General features: G+C 44.9%; 1 protein-coding gene across 2 annotated transcripts; it reads right to left on the bottom strand.

Annotated features, from left to right (window-relative positions):
* Nucleotides 1–8,697: 8,697 nt before the first annotated feature.
* On the bottom strand, nt 8,698–16,806 carry KCNJ8 (potassium inwardly rectifying channel subfamily J member 8). Of its 2 annotated transcripts, none has more exons than XM_072361533.1 (3): nt 16,158–16,384; nt 15,447–15,895; nt 8,698–11,577 (listed from the first exon to the last, which is right to left on the bottom strand). In XM_072361533.1, exons 2-3 carry the CDS (start codon nt 15,809–15,811, stop codon nt 10,677–10,679), a joined length of 1,266 nt encoding a protein of 421 aa, XP_072217634.1. In that variant the 5' UTR covers nt 15,812–15,895; nt 16,158–16,384; the 3' UTR covers nt 8,698–10,676. The 2 variants fall into 2 exon arrangements, with proteins under 2 accessions (XP_072217634.1, XP_072217635.1); XM_072361534.1 differs by lacking the exon at nt 16,158–16,384 and adding an exon at nt 16,723–16,806 and having other exon boundaries at nt 8,704–11,577.
* Nucleotides 16,807–18,929: the final 2,123 nt, after the last annotated feature.

The following is an 18,929-nucleotide window of genomic DNA, read 5'->3' as shown; positions in this document are numbered from 1 at the left end:
TTCTGACATGGATATTTAAAATATTATCAAATGGAATTATGAATTTATATTCTAAGTTAGTTGGATTTCATTCAGTCATTAATGATGCTCCTTCCTTCCTTCCTTCCTTCCTTCCTTCCTTCCTTCCTGCCTGCCTGCCTCCCTCCCTCCCTCCCTCCTTCCTTCCCTTCCCTCCTCCCATCATTTCAAATTTCGTCAAACTGTCCTGCAGTGTCTGGAATACTGTTGCTATTGAAAAGCAGGCAAGTCATTCAAAAACAATATTTAACAAGAATATACAAAATAGGGAAGGTGGGAACGTTCGACTGCTACTGCCATACCACCAACATCCAACTCATGGCCCAACGTCATAAAATAGGATATACTACCTTCAGAGCAACCCTCATATAATAACAATGAAGACAAAATTCTTAATGCGTCAGAGTGTGAAACAAAAGCACATTCCAGTCATACAGAAAGGACAGCAGGAAACTTCCTGACATTTTCATTTCCTGTAGAGGTTACAGTGAGATGTCTAAACAAAGATGTTTGTGTTTGTATGTAAGTCAAGGGTTAAATAACTCTGGGGTTGGAAGGTGCATATCCATGCTGCCTGGAAAGGGCTGAATAAGAACTGGGAAAAGTCTAGGCCGAGTTATGATCTGGAAGTCTTGCCACTATTCACAGAGTTGTTCTTCCTGTTTGGACTTTGAGCTCTTATGCATATATTCAGCTTCAGAGCCTTCCTTGAGAACCATCCTAGTTTGGAGGAGACTTAAAAGAAGTGTACAGAGATCTCTGAACTGTTTAGGATCTCAACAATCCCAACATGTTTCCATGTATTTCAGTGAATAACAGCATCTTCAGTGTTATAATGAAGCTCTCATTTATTCATGTTTATCCATACTTAATTTGGTACCCGTTTGTTATCATGCACTGCCCAGCACAGTGGCTGGAGTCCTGCAGATCTCCCTTCCGGAAGTCTTGGATCATTCATATCTGAAATAATCAAAATCACATTTACTTTACCCAGAAGAATAAGACATTTTGAAAGAAATAATTTTAGAACTGTGAAAAGCTGATGTTCACCTCTGCTTTCCTTAAAGGCTGGTCTTTCCTTGACCTCTCTAATGCATTCCCACATTAGCCCGGTTGCCTGGGGGAGCTGTCTCCTTCTCCCATGGATGATGCCTTCCCTCAAGATTGCTGCAGAAGTTTGATCTCTGTTTCCCTCGAAACCCATCTTTCTCTGTTGTATCTTCACAGTAGAACACATGCTGAAGGATGGTTTTTCCCAATTTTTCTGCTTCTTTTGCTCACCAGATCCTCGTTAAGCTGATTCACCATAGCCGCACCCTAGGAACAGGTTCAGCATTCACTGTGCACTGTTTACTACAGAGAATCAAGTTCATCCAGAGGGCAGAAGAGAACATTCAGGTTCAGAGTGTGAGCAAGACCCTTCTGCACAATAATCAGTTGTTTAGCAAGAGAAAAGGCAAAAACCATGGAAGGGAACAAAGAAAAGCCAGGACTCTGGTTTGTCTTTTACAGTCCTTTGAGCCATGCTTCTGGCAGCTCAGAGAGAGTATTCCCCAGGAGATATCAGGCACATGTGCTTTTGACAGCAAGAAGATCTGGGCCTGATCCCTCCCGTTACTGTGATGTTCGCATAGTCACGACACGCAACCCAGTTGGAAGTGAGTCCCTGCCTGATGTGAGCGGGCAGGCACGTAGCTGTGTGGTCATTACTGCTTTTCATGACTGGAAGAACTTGTTCTGCACGGTACATGCTGCTGCTTCCCATACAACACTATCTATGCTAGTGGAGATCCCTGGGGCCATGGGTACATGGAGTGTTAACCTTTAAAATCTGGGCCTTTGAATTGAATCTTTTGATTAATCTACCATGTCTTTAGTAATAAATGTCACTCCTTGGAAAGTACACTTGTACCTGTCTTTGTATGTTTACATCATGACTGAGCTGTTGGGTGAATGGGTCTGTATGTACGGCAGTTTCATTGAATTGAACTGCCATGGCATCTTTATGATTTCACAGAATCATATAATCATAGAATATCCTGAGTTGGAAGAGATTCAGATGACGGTCATAGATTCCAGTCCATGGTTCCACAAAGGACTGCCCAAAATTCAAACCTTGTCCAGATACTTCTTGAACTCCAGCACTTGGGGCCGTGCCCACAGCCCTGTGCATCCCATTCCATGCCCACCGCCCTGTGGTGCAGACCCTTTCCCTGACACCCAGCTGCCCCTCCCCTGGCACAGCTCCATGCCGTTCCCTCTGGCCCTGTCGCTGTCACACAGAGCAGAGCTCAGCGTTGCCCTTCTGCTCCCTGTGAGGACCTGCAGCCGCCATCAGGCCTCCCCTCATCTCTTCTGCTCTGCATTGGGCACACCAAGGTGCCTCAGCCACTCCTCACACGTCTTGCCAGACCTTTCCCCACGTTTGGAAGTTTTTCAGAGGGAGTTTGAAATCTTTTACTACTAAGGAAACCTTTAAGTTTTTCACAAAAATAAGTTCACGAACAAAACATAAACAGTCTTTGCATGTGTGTGTTTCCACAGTTGCATGTGCATACTTTAAACTACTGCTTACATCCTCTTTTTAATGCTCAAAATGACATCTGTAATGTGCCAATATGAATTGCCTGGAAATTCTAATGGAGGAAGAAAAAGAAGCTTCACTTTAACTGTCCTGCCCTCTTTCTTTCCAGATGGCACATGGGCAGTACCATCTCTGACTCTGCATCTGTGTGCTAGCCAATTTGGAAACTTTAAAGAGAAAAGTGGTCAAATAAAGCTCTCTGAAACACTTGACAGAAATCTAAACCAACACATTACAACGAGCTACAAACAACAATCAGTCTCAAAACCAGTGCTTCTCCTGTGACATCACGTCACATTAATCACTGCTACGCTGCCCTAATAAGGACGAAAATTTCCCCTTCACAGCCTGTTCTCCCAAACAAAAAAATGCATCTTCTGCTGTGTTGAACCTTCCTTAACATTTGCCAGAACAGATGGAACTGGTAGCTTTGCTCAAATGTCAATGAGTTTATTTGAGGCTCTGGGTGGGAGAAAAGTCCAAATGGATAATTGGCACAGTGATGGTTTTTCCTCACTAAAGCACATGGGACAAGGCTCTCAGACATGAGGATTCCTGGTCTTGGTCACCAAGCTTTAAGGGGAAACTGTTGGCTGGAGTGTCATATTAACTGCAACCTGGAGTATTCCTACTGTCAAATCTGGCAGTACAAACACTTACATCTTCAATTTCTATAAATAACAAGTTAAACAAGTTTCTATCCTTTGATTTGCTAATGTATACAAGGAGAATTTAAGTTTAAGGAATTTACTGAAGAGTTAATAGTCCTCTGCCCAAAGTGGAATAGGAAAGAATGCAATAATATACACAGATGTATTATGTTGGGAAGATCCTGAGGGGTTATTACTAGCGTCTAGCTGTGTGATATGCAGTCAATTGTATGTCCTGTGCTAGGTGCAGTCATCCAATTGAGATGGTCTTTTTTATCTTGAGGATATCACCAACATCCTTTCAGTGAATGAATTTTCAGACACTGAACTTTGAAATGAGAAAGATACAGTTGACTTGGTCTATGTGTTTCCCTGATGATTTATTACAGCTTGTACGTGTCTGTGTATGGTCTCATTTATTGTTGCCATTGGTGAAGTTTCTGCCAATTCTACTTTGAATATTGTTCCACTTATCACTCAGAGCACAGTTGGGAAATCTTGATTTTAGTCATCTGGACAGGGAAGTGCTTGTCCTTCAGCTACTTTGCTGCAAGATCACCCACTTTAACAGGATATGCTTTAAATGGGGCCAACTTGTTCTGCCTGGAGGGAATAAAGGGTGCTTACACCACACCTGCTGCAGGCTGAGCCACAATGGGTACATCTGACGTGCAAACAGAAGGGGTCCATTGCCCAAAAGGAAGGATGGCAACTTATTGCTTCTCTTACAGGAAGAGTAAAGCTTTTGCAGGGATTTAATTAAGTAACTTCCTTATGAAAGCAAAAAGTTGCCCCAGTTTTAGTGCTGAACAAATCTTTACTCTTTCCGTGATGAAGCTATGCTTCAAAACTAAGCTCACATTCAAGTACCGATATAGACCTTATTAATAAATATAGTCATGCCTACCTATATGTTTTCTTGGGGTCATTCCACAAGATGGACAACAATAAATTAGATTGTGGAAAGGTTTTATGTTTCTTTTTTTTTTTAATTTCTGAAAAATAACATACTGAAAAACTTTGCCTCAGCTACAGAATTTACTACAAACCTTCCAGGAAACAGAATCATAGAATCATAGAATGGTTTGTGTTGGAAGGGACCTTTAAAATCATTTAATTCCAACCCCCTTGCCATAGGCAGGGACATCTCTCTCTAGATCAGGTTGCTCAAAGCTCCATTCAGCCTGGCCTTGAATGCTTCCAGGGAGGGTGCATTCACTACCTCATGGGGCAACCTGTTCCACTGTTCCACCTTCACAGTAAAGAATTTCTTCCTAATATCTAGTCCAAATCTACCCTCTTCCAGTTTAGAATGATTTTCCTTCATTCTGTCACTACACACCCTTGTAAAAAGTCCCTCTCCAGCTTTCCTGTAGGACCCCTTCTGGTACCAGAAGGCCGCTATCAGGCCTCCTTGGGTGCTTTTCTTCTCCAGGCTGAAGAGCCCCAGCTGTCTCAGTCTGTCCTTGTAGGGGAGGTGCTCCAGCTGTCTGATCATCTTTGTGGCCTTCCTCCGGACCTCATCCATGTCCTTCTTGTGCTGGGGGCTCCAGAACTGGACACAATACTATGTAATACTATATGATAAACAATTTTGTTGTATTTGAGCAAAATGAGAACATACACTATGCTCATTGCCTGCCACCCTTTAAGAATATCTGAACTGATATTAGAACAGATTATTGTCCCCAAAAGGGAACAGAAAATATGACTGATAAGGGCATAGTTAGTACCCATATAAACCGAAGGATCCTTGTGTCTTTAAAATTAGTTTATATTAAATATTTCAAAAGTCCCATTCAGATTTGTATTCCATTTTTTTTTTTTTCATGTTGGTGTATAGCCAATACAAACAGACTGACTTTTAGTTCAGAAACTATATTATTCTCTCAAGTTAATACTAAAGATTCAGAGAATATGTTAAAATACCATATACGGAAAAATTAGCTCATCACAAACAGCTTAATCTGATCTGCCAGGAATAGTATCTGTTTATAACTTACTTTAGAAACTCTGGCTGAGATTGAACATAGAACATTTTTATTATTTGATATATATTTTAAATGCTGTGAGGCACAAAACTGACTACCCAAGGGGCTAACAACTATAATTTGCTCTCCCTGAAACTCAGCAGTGTTTTATTGATTCAGTCCTGGCTTTGACGGAATGTAAAAATGACGACAGACAGCAGAAGTAGCCACATTTTGACAGGCTAACGCAGATCACCCAGATTCAAAGACCTAACATCAAAAAACATGCCCTGAAGAATAAAGAAGCTGGGCTGTGGAAGGATGCAATTAATTTTTGTTGCTATTGTGGTTATAGAAATAGCACTTGTGGAGAGCAGCGATGCTCCCTGAGTGAGGAAGACTCAGATCCTCAAACCACAACAGCCCTTTGCAGTCATTCCAGTGCCACTCCTCAATTTAATGGCCTTTGCAGCAGGCCTCAGGCCATAAAACCGAGACATACAGTTTTGCTTTGGCCCGCACAGACGTTTTCTTTCTTGCCCTTGCTAATAAGCTAAAATTTAACAGCAGTAAGAGAAAATGTAAACTCCTGTAATGATAAGATACCCCAACTTTTGCAGATTAACCTCAGGGACATACGTCAATGACATATGACATAATTAGCTCTGGAATACATTTGTCAAAATAAATCAACAATTTGGTGTTGCTTAACATTGTTTTTTTTAATTTTGTATGTTTGCTTCCTCAGTGGGAGATTAATTTAGAACCTTTGAATCAGAAGAAGCCTTTCCCTTAACCCAAACTTACTAACTCTCCCTATTCATAAATTTGGAACCCAGAAGGGACCATTAGGTCTTCCCATCTGACCTCCCAAGCAGCACAGGCCCTGGCATCATGCACAGCTACTGCACTGACTCCAGAAAAGTGTATTGAGGCTAATGTGCATCTTCCAGAAAAACAGACCAGATTCGTGGGTGAAAGAAATGTCTTCATTTGGGACAACTCTTCCTTTAGAACAGAGGCAAAAAAAGTCTGTTAAACCTTTGTTAGATGTGAACAGAGAATCTATCACTTTGTTAGTCTTCCTCTTTGAGTTTTTAACAGCACAAATGATAAAATCATTGGTAGCGTTAGCTAAAGTTCAGGCGATAATTTCCTCGAATGCATTTTTCTTTTGTTTTTTGTCTTTTTGTTGTAGTATAGCTTGATGTTTCCAGCATACTCTCTCTCTATTGTTAACTAGTAACTTGTCAGTGGTCTGAGAGTACTGCATCTAATTACTATTTTCAAAGATTTCTCCTAATCCAAGCCCGTTGGTGACACGTCCAAACTGTGAGTGCCTCAGTCTCAGAGGCTGTTTCTCTTGGACGGCACTGATTTTGTCTCACGGGGTAAATCTCTCTACACTGTCCAATGAAAGAATGTGGGAACGCGTTTTATCTTTACTGTCCAGTTATCACATGAGAAATCTTTTTTTTTCAAGTTCAAAGAATTCTTAAGGGGAAGTAGGAAACATAATTCAGAGAGATAGGGAGAAGCAGCATTATTAATATGCTGGGGGCATTAGGAATTGCCTATCATCTTAGATTAGTCTGGATGTGATGTAAACACACATATACAGAACATATATTTTGACATAAGCATCTGTTGGAGGAAAATGTGAACTCTCACCTGGCTTTGCAAGCAATTCAGAGAGGAAATGTAGAAAAATGGGAATTTATCTTTTTGTATTTCACTGCCTTCTGTTAAAGACAGAAAGAGTTTCCCCCATTACCTTGTGTCATATCCTGCCTATTGGTCCTTTACACCTTGCTATGAAGGACACTGAAGGACAAAGTGTCTTGGAGGGCACAACACATACCAGTCCACTCTTGGGGACACGTCACCACCCCAGGGCTCTGTCAGGGTTTCTGGTGCATGGGGCAGTCCAGCAGAGACCATCCACCTCCTGTCCATGGGTCTGGATGTCATGAGGACACTGGGTCCTTGATACTTTTAGCCCCAGTTTTGTGATCACAAACTCCAGCATTGTTGCCCATTGAGACTGGTGAGCATGGCTCCTGGGGCCAGGCAGCACCCAGCTCTCCATGAATCCCTAGTATAACTTGTTATGCGACCTCAGGCATCTGCAGACAGGGCTGACGCACAGTTGTAGGACGCTGTGCCATGGCTACATGGTTACAAAACCCCGTTGCTAATGGCAGTAGAGCACAAAATCGGAGTCTAAAGGGATGTGATTTATTGTTTGACAGTGCCTTCCAAACCCTCACCAGTGTTTTGAAAATATCGTGCTCTGTGGAGAGTATCATTTATCAAAAATAATGAAAGCTTTATTCCTTTCATCATATAATATCTCATGCTTTTGTCCAGACAAAGTTTCTTTCTGGTCTTGCACAAACTACTTTGTCAACTTGCATCAACAAGCATTTGCTAATAATAATCACTGAAAAGCCAGAAAACTGATTTCACAAAATGTCCTTAATCTTAATTTGTGAAGGGGAAAAAGATAGGCAAAATTAGCAGCGTTTCTTCTGTCAGCAAGAGTGGAGTGCAGATAACTGCTTCCCAGATGGAAAAACTAAAGCATAATGCCTTGCCTGAATTTTATGCAGAGGTGTGTGACTTTGTGAAATGCATTCAAGATGGCAGTGAGGCATTGCTGAACTTCTAAAGTGACCCAGTGTCTTACAGGAAGACACGGCTTTATGGTGAAAGCCTATTCTGTGTATGGGATGTTAGCTAAATCTGAATCTTTTACCATATGATGCCTTGAGTGTCCCAGAAAGTTTGAGATAACTCTTCTCTGGATGGAGACACATGGCTCGTTTATAAGGGCAAACTATTAAGGTGCAGCATGTACCTGTGATGCAGTACTCAGGAATGGGATCATTTCTGGAGGAACTAGAAGCATGACATAGGGAAGGCTCCAGGCAAGTTTGGTGGCAGAGCAGGTTGCAGACAAGTGCACTGGGACTGCCTGGAAAGGGTGACTGGGATGTCTGCAGTCTGCTGTACCTCTTCTAAGCTCCTATTCACCCTTCTGGTTCAGGGTGTGCCCACTCCAGGTCCTACCCTGACCCTGGCTCACTCCAGGTGTGTTGGAAGAGGGCACAAGAAAACCTGATAGTGACAGTTGTGGGGTGACCTGCTGCTGAGGGAAGCTCCCTCCAAATACCGTTACTCAGAAGATGGCTTCAGCCCTGGAGTACTATGCTTTGTATCACCTCTGAGTGCTCTCTGTTTGCTTTCCATGGTCCCATCACGGTAACTCTGATTCTTCTGTCTATCCACAGAGGGTACAAATGCTCTCCCTGCCATTTTCTTATTTAAAACAGAGAAGCTCTTGTATTTAAAAAATATTAAATTAATACTCAAAGAGACTGTGGAAAAGGAGGAGGGACAAGAGGGATTATTCATCCAGAAAAAATGAATGGGGAATAGAAAGTAAAATAGAAAAGACACAAGCAGAAAATTAGAGACGGAATAAATCATTATTTTTTTATTTTGTAGAAAATTTGCTTTTGTGCAGCATTTGACTTAATTGTATTGCAAGCAGGATGCCTCACAGAAATTCATAGCCCTGCAAATGTAGGCCAGAGACAAGATTGTATATGTTCATTCTGACTCTTCTTGGAAGCTACAGATGTTCGTTGTTTGGACACAAAATGGACAGATTAATATCTCCAGATGTTCACCAGACATCCTCCCAAAACATTAATGGGCAGGTCAGGAATAAACACTTTCAGCAGAAACTTCAGTTTCTGTTAGTGCTTCAGATGAAGCATTTTGTTGGTGTTTATTTCATGGACAGCACCTGCTCCACATATAAGGAGGCTACACTACACAGCCAGGCCCTTCCATGCCACCACCAAACTCTAAATGAAGCTGTAAAGTGACTGTACAAGTGCTGATGAAATGGCTTCCAAAGAGAATGAGAATTCATCATTGCTCTTGACTGCACAACCTGGAAGTAGTAAGCAGATATTTAAATTACAGGAGTATTTAAGTGATTGGGTGCCTTACTGAGTCAGCACAGAAATAGTACCTTTCCTGAGACAGAGACATCAAGGCAACTTCTGTGAACAAGAATTTGTCCATGATTATACTTAGTATTCACAGGGGAAAGAAGCATTCATCCATTTAGCATTACCAAATGTGACACAATTAATTGTTTTACCTCTACTTACTCTTCTAGAAAATCTTGTGGGGACATTTTGGCAAAGGCTCTAGTTAAGAAATGCCCCCTGTGATTTGAAGAGAACAGGTACTCACCACTGACTTTCAGTGTCATTTTATATAAAAACACAGGTGCAACACTGCTAAAAGTCACACTCCAGCTAAAAGTCACAGTACTCCAGCAGCATCACCTGAAAACTACTCCGATGGCTTTGAAAATACTATTACTTGTAATATTACTGCCACGATCCTCTCTCTTTCCCATTCATGAATCCACACTGAGGAAAAACAAAACCAAAACAAAACAACTGTTTGCTGAAGTAAACAGACTTCATCCTACAAAAAGTAGTGTAAGTGAAGGAAATAGATTTCTTGTTCTTCAGTATGTTAATCTGCAAAACCAATATAAACAACAACAGGATTTGGTCTTCAGCCAGTACAAGGAGAATGTTGAAAAGCTCTGTGCTTTTTATTCAGCTTTAGCACCTCAGATGCTCAAGGGGAGGCTGGGAACACTTGAATCTCTCAGTATGGGTTGCAGATGCATAACAAACACACACTATCCTGCAGCGCTGTATCCCACCTGCAGAACAAGAGCAGCACTTTGCAAGAGGCTGCACCATTTTGTGGGGCTTCTGAAATGTTTTTAGTCCTGATGCTGCTCAGAGCTAACTGCAGAAGCTCTATTCTGGCATGGTCAGGTCACTTCACCTACTGGGACTGCTTTCAAGATATATATGCTATAAAACAATGGAAAGAAAGGATGTAGAAAGCCGATGGGAAAATCCTTCCCCTTCACCTGTTAAATCATTATGGAATTTAGCTTCTCCTTTCAAGAGAACAAGGGATTCACCCTTAAAAAACTGATATCAAAACATCTCACACAAAATACGTGCAAGCTGTTGATATGTAGACTTTTCTGCCTGTGGGTGAGTAACCCACTTCTAAAGGATAAAAACACACTTTGTGACAGACAGTGGAGAAAGATGGGAAAGAGACCTCTGGTAGAAAAACTATGACAAAAAAAAATTAGCATGCCATTAGGAGAAGTATAAATATACATTATATTACATAAGTGAACTGTGTTTCCTTTAGTGTACGTGCCACTTTTATTAATTCATACACTAAGTGCTAGCGTGTTTCCTAATGCCATTAGGTAGTGCTTTCAGTAAGTAATGGAACAAATAGTCCTTGCCCAGTTCTTTTCTGCATTCTCATTTTCTTCAGTAGAATGAAATTTATTTTTGGACCCCCCCTGACCCCACACAAGGCTGTGTATCACGTTTCAGAGGTGCTCTGGCTCCCCTCGGGTGTGATGAACTGCACTTTGGGCACCATGAGGGAGGGGTTGGTTCTGCGCATAGAGTTGCTCCTCCGAATGGAGTTGTTTCTCCTCATGGAGTTGCGTTTCCGCAGGGAATTCTGGTGGGACAGCTCACTTTTCTGCAGGGTCTGGATGAGAATTGAGGGCTTTTCATCAAGCTCTCGTGCGCTGCAACGCGGTGCTGCCACTTTGACTGTGTTGCCAAATTTGGAGTAGTCAACAGCGTAAACGCCTTCCTCTTCAGTGACGATGGGCACAAAGCGGTGACCCCATAGGATCTCCTCTGCTATGTAGGAGGTTCTCGCCTGTGTTGTGATGCCAGTCGTCTCCACGACTCCTTCAAGTATCACTATAAGCTCCAGATCCTGGAGCGCCAAGTCAGCAGCGGAGATATCGTAAAGAGGACTGCGCTTGTCTATGACGTGACAAATGATTAAGGGAGCCACCAGGAAAATATTGTTACTTTCAATGGGGTTATCTACGGGGATATCTACTTGGTGAATGGGTATGACTTCTCCCTCAGGGGTTGTAGTCTTCCTCACAACCTGGATTCTCACGGAGGCACTAATGATCATGCTCTTCCTCAGGTCTCCCACTCGAAACATGAAGCAAAGTTTGCCGTTTCGAACAGCAATGACTGCCTGCCGGCTGAAAATCAAGGTCTCTGCCCGCCTGTGAGCTTGAGCAGTTTTCATGAAGATGCAGCCCAACATGACAGCATTGATAATTAGACCCACAATGTTCTGCAGGATCAAGACCGTGATGGCCAAGGGACATTCCTCCGTCATCATCCTGCCCCCAAAACCAATGGTCACCTGAACTTCAATGGAGAAGAGGAAAGCAGAGGTGAAAGACCTGGAGAGGAAGATTGTACAAAGTTAATTCAAAGCCCATAAGACATAAACTGATAAGCTATCAGCACATGCTTAGTAGAAACAAACTGAAGTGTCTATTTTTGCAGTTCTTGTAAATTTAAGCCTTCTGCTAACATTGCACATTTGGTGATTCAGTGTTTGTATGAAAAGTGGTACATATAATGTTGACGGAAGATGTAAGAGCTTGAGCTCCCAAAAGATCATTTGTAATTCTAGATGACCCTGAGAAGCTCACTAGATTCTCTGTTCAGAAAAACATTGCACACTTCGTTAGCTGACAGTGCTTTAACTCCCAGCATGACTTTCCACTTTCTACATTCTGTGAAGCTCTTGGCAGTGTGAGGTGCTTTTGGAGATGGATAGGTGAGCAACAGGCTGGCATGCTGAGGTTCTCCCACCAGCCTGCACAGGGAAAGGAAACTGGGAAAGCTTCACAACTACATTTTCAAAACCTGACTGTCTTTGTCAAGAGCTCCTTTAGCAAGTTTTCCTAGAGGGAAAGGGGATACTTCCATCTTTATCACTCCTCTCAGACCCTTTCATTGCCTTGCACCTGACCCTATGGAATCAGGTTGCAGAGGGAGGACGCACCCCAGCTGAAAGACAATGCTGTGCCCAGGGTTTGGGTTTAGCTCACTGCTGTGACAAGGCTAGTTGGAAAACTTCAACACAGCAGTAGGTTGTAGAAGTGTATCTCTAAAATGCTATACTATTGGACATCAGAGGATGCTGTCTGCAAAACACGTTATTTACAATAGTGCACAATATCACTTCTCAGATAAACACCAAGCTATTTCATTCACTTTTGTAAAATGACACTTCCTTCACCAAAGTCTCTCATACCCCAAACCTGTACCTTGGGGTTTACACAGTAGATATTTTGCACACGGGGTCTCATGAACTAACATAGTGACCCTTTTGACATAGTGTAGTCCACCAACATTTGAACCATCCCCATGCTCAGTGTGGCTTTACCTACGGAAAATATATATCTTGTCCATGAAGACAGTTCTAAGGCCTGGGATCAAAAAGAGACATTAAAATAGAACAGACAATACCAGGGAGAATGTTCTGTAGAATGAGAATGGTCATCTTTCGGAAAAGGAGCCAGTCTCTGCACAATCTTTGAAAGAACTTAGGCTCTTTTTTTCTCTCCTGCTTTGTTAGTCTGTGGCAGATTCCCTCACACCGAAGAGTTTATTCTTGTAATTTATACTGAAGAAATCAGGGATGAAGGAGTTCATTCATTCATGGAATGATTTCTATGATAATGAGTAGTCATGTACATGCAGAATAAAGCTTCCAGCTAAACCTTAATTTAATTCAATTCAACTTAAAGCTCTGTGCAATTAAATATTCTGATTCCCTTTGATAGTCATCAAAAAAAAGAAAAAACCAAACAAACACCTTTTTAGAGTGGCAATATCAGAAGCAACAAGTTTGTACAGCGTGGTGAACAAGTGAGGAGGGAGCCATGAATGTCACAGAATCACAGAACTGTAGGGGTTGGAAGGGACCTCCAGAGATCATCGAGTCCAGCCCCCCTGCCAAAGAAGGCTCCCTACATCACGTTGCACAGGTAGGTGTCCAGGCGGGTCTTGAATATCTCCAGAGAAGGAGACTCTACAACCCCCTGGGCAGCCTGTTCCAGTGCTCCGTCACCCTCACTGCAGAAAAGTTCTTGCACACATTTGTGCGGAACTTCCTATGCTCCATTTTCTATCCATTTCCCCTTGTCCTGTCTCAACCACACTGTTCCCAGGTCCATCACTTTTAAGCTCTGCAACAGTTTTTCTCTTTGGACAACATTTCCTTGTGTGGCAAAAGTGCTACTAGCCTTAGAAATCCTGCAGTACTTTGAAGAACTGAAGTGCTGTGCAAGTTCCCTGCAGCAGTGATTAGAACCTCCTAAAGCCAGATTTCCCTATAAATTTGTAATGGCACCCATCCAATAAAGCTCTCCAGAAATATCTGCAGGCCTAAATCTCAGGAAAGTAAATTAAAAAAATATTTGCCACTGTTTTGACAGATATTATATTAATATTATATGTTGGCTTATATATACACAATATTAGGTATGCTTTAAATACAGCAACTCACTGCTCTTAAAAATATCAGCAATCGTATTGTTATTTCACCTTATATTATTTCATATTGTGCCCAAGGTGGTGGCCAGATTATAAAAGATAAAGGGAAAAGCTTTTCCATGGATACGTAGGCAGCTGTTGGCTGAAACACCTCAGGTACTCACAGGAGAGCGTGACAGGTGTTGTTTGCCAAGGGCTAAAGCTCAAAGGCACACTGGTTCATTGGCTCTGCTCATTGCCAGCCCTCAGACAGTCTCTATGGCAGGGAGGACTGCTGGCACGGGGATGCTGCATTTGGGGCTGCAGTGAGACAGCGAGGGGCCATGGCTCTGCTTTGTCCTGGTGGCATGATGGCCTCAGCAGTCAGACCAGACTCTGTGGAGTGGCCCAAGAGCACCATGGAGATACACATTGAGGGGGCCTCCATCAAGTAGGGTGACATCCTCCCGGAGGACCCCAGAAAGTTGGTGGGGTTGGACAAATCTCACACGCGCTTCCCTCTGGGAGCAGTACACCAGAAAGGCAGGGGGTCACACCCCAGAGGACATCCCCAGTGTGCGCCAGCTGGATCATGACGTCTCATGTCAGAGGCAACTGTTTCTGACCACTTAATGGAAAGGAAATAAGACAGCCACCTCCCACTGCTCCTGATCTCCAACTTGATGAAGGCCAGCTTGGAAAATCTGTTTTCTCTTCCCCTTGGAAATTTCCCATTTAGCAAAACAGCATAATAAATAAATGAATAAATGAACAAATAAAGGCGGAGGGGCAGGGCATGGCGAGAATGAAATCTTAACTGCCTCACGAGCCATATCTGAGGTGCCTTCAATCTTGCTGAGGTGCCTCAAAAACTGTATGCAACAGAAATTTAAAAGAGAAGCAGCCCCTCATACAGTCACTGCAGTGTGTCAAGGCTGCTGCTATTGGGCAGCCTGGCCATCCTGAACCCAGACCGTCCTGCTTAAAAGCACCTGCTGCTATAAAAAGACATGTTACTGATGAGATGACAGGGTGATCTTATTGCTTACCCTCACCTCCTATTAACAAATGCTCCCCCTGTCCTGTGTAGTTATGCATCACTTTGCCAGAGCCTTGAAAATTGCCATCTGGGGACAGGGAGGAAAATGCTGTTTCTTAACAGACGAAATTTAACCCAGAAGTCCCTTAAGCTTTCACTGTCTGATAAATCATGCACATTAAGGAAACAGTATGTCAAAGTGCTGGCCTCACCAAAGGCCAGGCATTTTGGAGCCGTCTCATAAGTGTCATCCTGAAACACATCTCGTTCTGCCCTAAGCAGCACTTTTCTTGCCAGCTGACACCTATGGAGGGTGCCTGCCTCCCAGGCAGTGCTTTTGGAGCAGGCCAACTTCCACCAGTGTGGCTCACAGCTCACACCACACTTGGGATGCTCCTGCTGCCACAGACAACATTACGATACGTGTAACACATACCCACTCTTGTAGCAGGCTCTTATCTTGACAGGCAAGGTATGTCACCCACAGAGTGTGGAGACACATGAAAAGCAGCAGGTCTCCCTCTCTTTCAGATCCTGTAAGGAATCAAAGAAATCTACAGTACAGCATTTTCCAAGCCCAGAAGGCATGCTGAATTTACGTAATCTAGAGGAAAACACCGCACTTTTCAATTGTCTCAACCAAACATAATGGTTCATGTAAGCCAAAAACTGCATTTCAGTCATCGATGGGGCAGCAGGCAGCCATGTCCCTCCCCTTTCTGTGTCCCCCCGACTGCGCTGTACCTGACACATGTCACACACGGAGTCCACTTGGTGTTGTTTGCAGTGTTCTCTGTGCTCGGGTCCATGTCACCGTGGGCAAAAGCCACCAGCCACCACATCATGGCAAAGAGCAGCCAGCTGCACAGAAAGGACATGGTGAAGATGACCAGCGTGTGACGCCATTTCAGGTCCACCAAGGTGGTGAAGATGTCTTGCAGGAATCGCCCCTGCTCGCGGATGTTCTTGTGGGCCAGGTTGCACGCTCCATTCTTGGCGATGAAGCGGGCTTTGCGTGGCCGGTCCCGGATGCGCGGTTTGCGCAGGTTCTCGGCAGCGATCCGTGCCAGCACATACTCCTCAGGGATGATACTCTTCCGAGCCAACATCTTCCTGCCACCATAGTCCACCTAGCGAGATGCGAAACGGGGGATGCTCCCTGCGGTGCGTCTCCGTGGGGCTCACTGCCTCCGCTGAGAAAACAGAAAATTGATCAGATGCGGCAGTGAGGTGCTACAGTGAGAAGCCCTGCTTGGCTATGCCCACATCAGCAGCCTTCACATCTAATTTCACCAAGTAGCTTTACTCTACAGCAACCTCCCCACGCCAGCCCATCCTCTTTGTGTGAGCCACAGACGCCCGCTTCCAAAGGACACCGGGGATGCTATCTGCGCTCCCGGCAGAAGGCAGGCTGCAGGGCCCTCCCGCAAACTCGCCCTAAGTAACACGACGTACTACAGGTCGGGTCCTCGGCTCTCCAGGAAAAGCCCCGGTGTGTCCGCAGCACGGACACTGGGTCACTCGCATCCTTCGGGGCGTGAAGAATCAGTCTGCTCCGCTCTGAACCGAGACCGGCCAGCGGAGAGCCTTCCCGGCCGCACAGCCCCCGCCTCGTCCCGCGGCAGCATCGCAGGGAGCCGAGCCGCGAGCTGGAGGCAGGACCGCGCCGAGCGGGCGTTCCCGTTCCCTCCTCAGCCCTCCTTCCTTTCCGGGACGAGGAGGGGCGGCCCCGCTTTTATCCCCAGCCGTGTCCCCAAACGGCTGCCAGAGCGTGGCGGCGGTGCGCGGGGCTACCGGCAGTCCTTCGGGAGCGGACAGAGGCTCCGGACGCTCGCCCTGGGGCTCCAGAGTGGGGCCGGGCCGGTGGGACGCGGGTGTCGCGGCTGCCTCTGGGCAGAGCCCGTCTCTGTCTGCGCTTTAGTGAGCCCGGAGCTTCGCCTTCCCAGCTTTATCGCAGCTCAGGTCTCAGCTCAGGAGCAGGGCTGGAGCCGGAAGGCTTTCCCCCGTTAAACTCAGTTACCTGTTGCGGCAGGAGGAAAAGGGACTTTCCTTTTTTACTGCGTGCAGCTCGCATTGACTCGGATGGGCAGTGCGTAGGGCTGCTCTAATCCTCAGCTGCTGTAAGGGAAGTTGATGGATGGGTATTTATATAAGCAAAATTAGCGCAGCGTCAAAAATGACTCGCAGAGGTTCACTCGTGTTCCTGCAGGTTGGGGTTTATGGTTTTGGCACTGGTGTTGAATGGAAACTTGCATTCTTGGAAATCGTAGCTTTTCTTTTTCTTTCTTTTGTTTTTTAATTTTGCTTTTTCACCCCTGAGGTCTTAAAGGTTTGCAGCAGGAAGAATAAACACGGCTTCAGCTTTGCAAAAAGATCTATATTTAGATTTCAGTATAGCAAAGTGCAGAGATATGGTGCTGGCTTAACTCCTCCGTGCCCATGGAACACCCGTCTGCATGTGTGTGTGTGTGTGTGTGTGTGTGTGTGCAGTGTGAGAAGTTTTCTGCATATCACTCAAGGGGATGACCTACACGCTGTAACATTTATACAGTATACAACACATTATTGCCCTCTGTAAACCAGAGGCAGAAAGAAGCGTTCTGCAGGCCTGCTGCCATCAGCAAGCTTGGAAGTGTATTCAGGCTTGGAAAATACTGTGAAGGCTCATCTGACAGCTAATGCAAACCTCAGCTTGAAGGTATTCACCCTGTCACACACATGTGAGCTTCACTTCAAACAGACAAGCAACTCCTGGGTACTTCTCTAGCACTATCCTTTCCCAACACCAGCTATGCAGAACTAAGGAAACAGAGTCCCAGTCCCGTTAGGCAATTAGCTTCACATCCAGGCTGGACATCAGCTTCAGGCAGATGACAGTTCCCACATGAAAAGTCAGATCTAGAGCAATTGCTCAGGGTGGTAACCAGGGTCACGTGCCAGAGCACGGAGCTGGGTGAGTTTCAGCACACCAAGATTTGGGTGAGTGTCTGCAGATTGGCACTTAGTTGTGGCTGTGGCACATGGTGGTCCACGCTGGGCAAGCTGGGACTGTACCTCTGCATGTGGAGGGACAGAGGTTGGGCATAAAGTCTGACTTGCTAGTTGGGTGCAGCCTCTAGAAACTCGTCTTGCTTGGTGGAGATGTTGGAAATGGCTATTTCAATACACCTGTACTTAAAGGGGTGCAGCCTCTGCTTTTCTATCCCAGGCACCTGTACAGACTGGGAGGAGCAGTCCTTGAGAGCAGCTCAGCGGAGAAGGACCTGGGGGTCCTGGTGGATGAGAAACTTAACATGAACCAGCAGTGTGCTCTTACAGCTCGGAAGGCAAATGGTATCCTGGGCTCCATCAGGAGAGGGGTGGCCAGTAGGGATAGGGAGGTGATTATCCCTCTCTACTCTGCTCTTGTGAGACCCCATCTGGAGTACTGTGTCCAGGTATGGAGCCTTTAGTACAAGAAAGACAGAGAGCTTTTGGAGAGGGTCCAGAGGAGGGCCATGAGGATGGTCAGGGGGCTGGAGCACCTGCCCTATGAGGACAGGTTGAAAGAGGGAAGATTTAGGTTGGATGTTAGGGGGAAGTTCTTTACTAGGAGAGTGGTGAGGTCCTGGAACAGGCTGCCCAGGGAGGTTGTGGATGCCCCGTCCCTGGTGGTGTTCAAGGCCAGGTTGGATGGGGCCCTGGGCAACCTGATCTAGTAAATGTGGACATTTGGTGGCCCTGCCAGGCAAGGGGTTGGAGCTTCATGATCCTTGAGGTCCCTTCCAACCCGGGTCACTCTGTCATTCTGTGATTCTGTGATACCTACAACCAGCTTCAAGGAGGCCTGCTGGGCAGTGACCACTGGGACATGAAAGCCAAGAACACTGTCAGCAAGAACCTTTCCCTCTTCCTAGTTCAATAATATATGTCATGATTTTGAGCATAGCACACGCCTCCCCAAGCTACAGTGCATGAATATGCTTCAGAGAGTGACAGCTACCAAAAATGTTCCCCTTTGCCCTTTCAAATACTTGCTTGGTTGCCACATGCACATGAAAGTCTGAGAGTTCAGTATTAGCTGGGAAAATCTTCTGTAACCTCTTTGGGCCCTTCTGGTAAGGAACACAGTGTCTGAGTGCTGTGAACACAGCCTGCTCGGGGAAAAAATGGCCGGAATTGCTTGCAGGTTTGGGTTCAGATGTTCTAGGGCCCATCACCCTTCTCCCTTCCTGCTGTTTCATTTGT

The sequence above is a fragment of the Excalfactoria chinensis genome, chromosome 1 (genome assembly GCF_039878825.1).
Source record: "Excalfactoria chinensis isolate bCotChi1 chromosome 1, bCotChi1.hap2, whole genome shotgun sequence".
Classification (NCBI taxonomy): domain Eukaryota; kingdom Metazoa; phylum Chordata; class Aves; order Galliformes; family Phasianidae; genus Excalfactoria; species Excalfactoria chinensis.
Note: the sequence above shows the minus strand (reverse complement) of the source record. Positions and strands in the feature narration are given on the sequence as shown.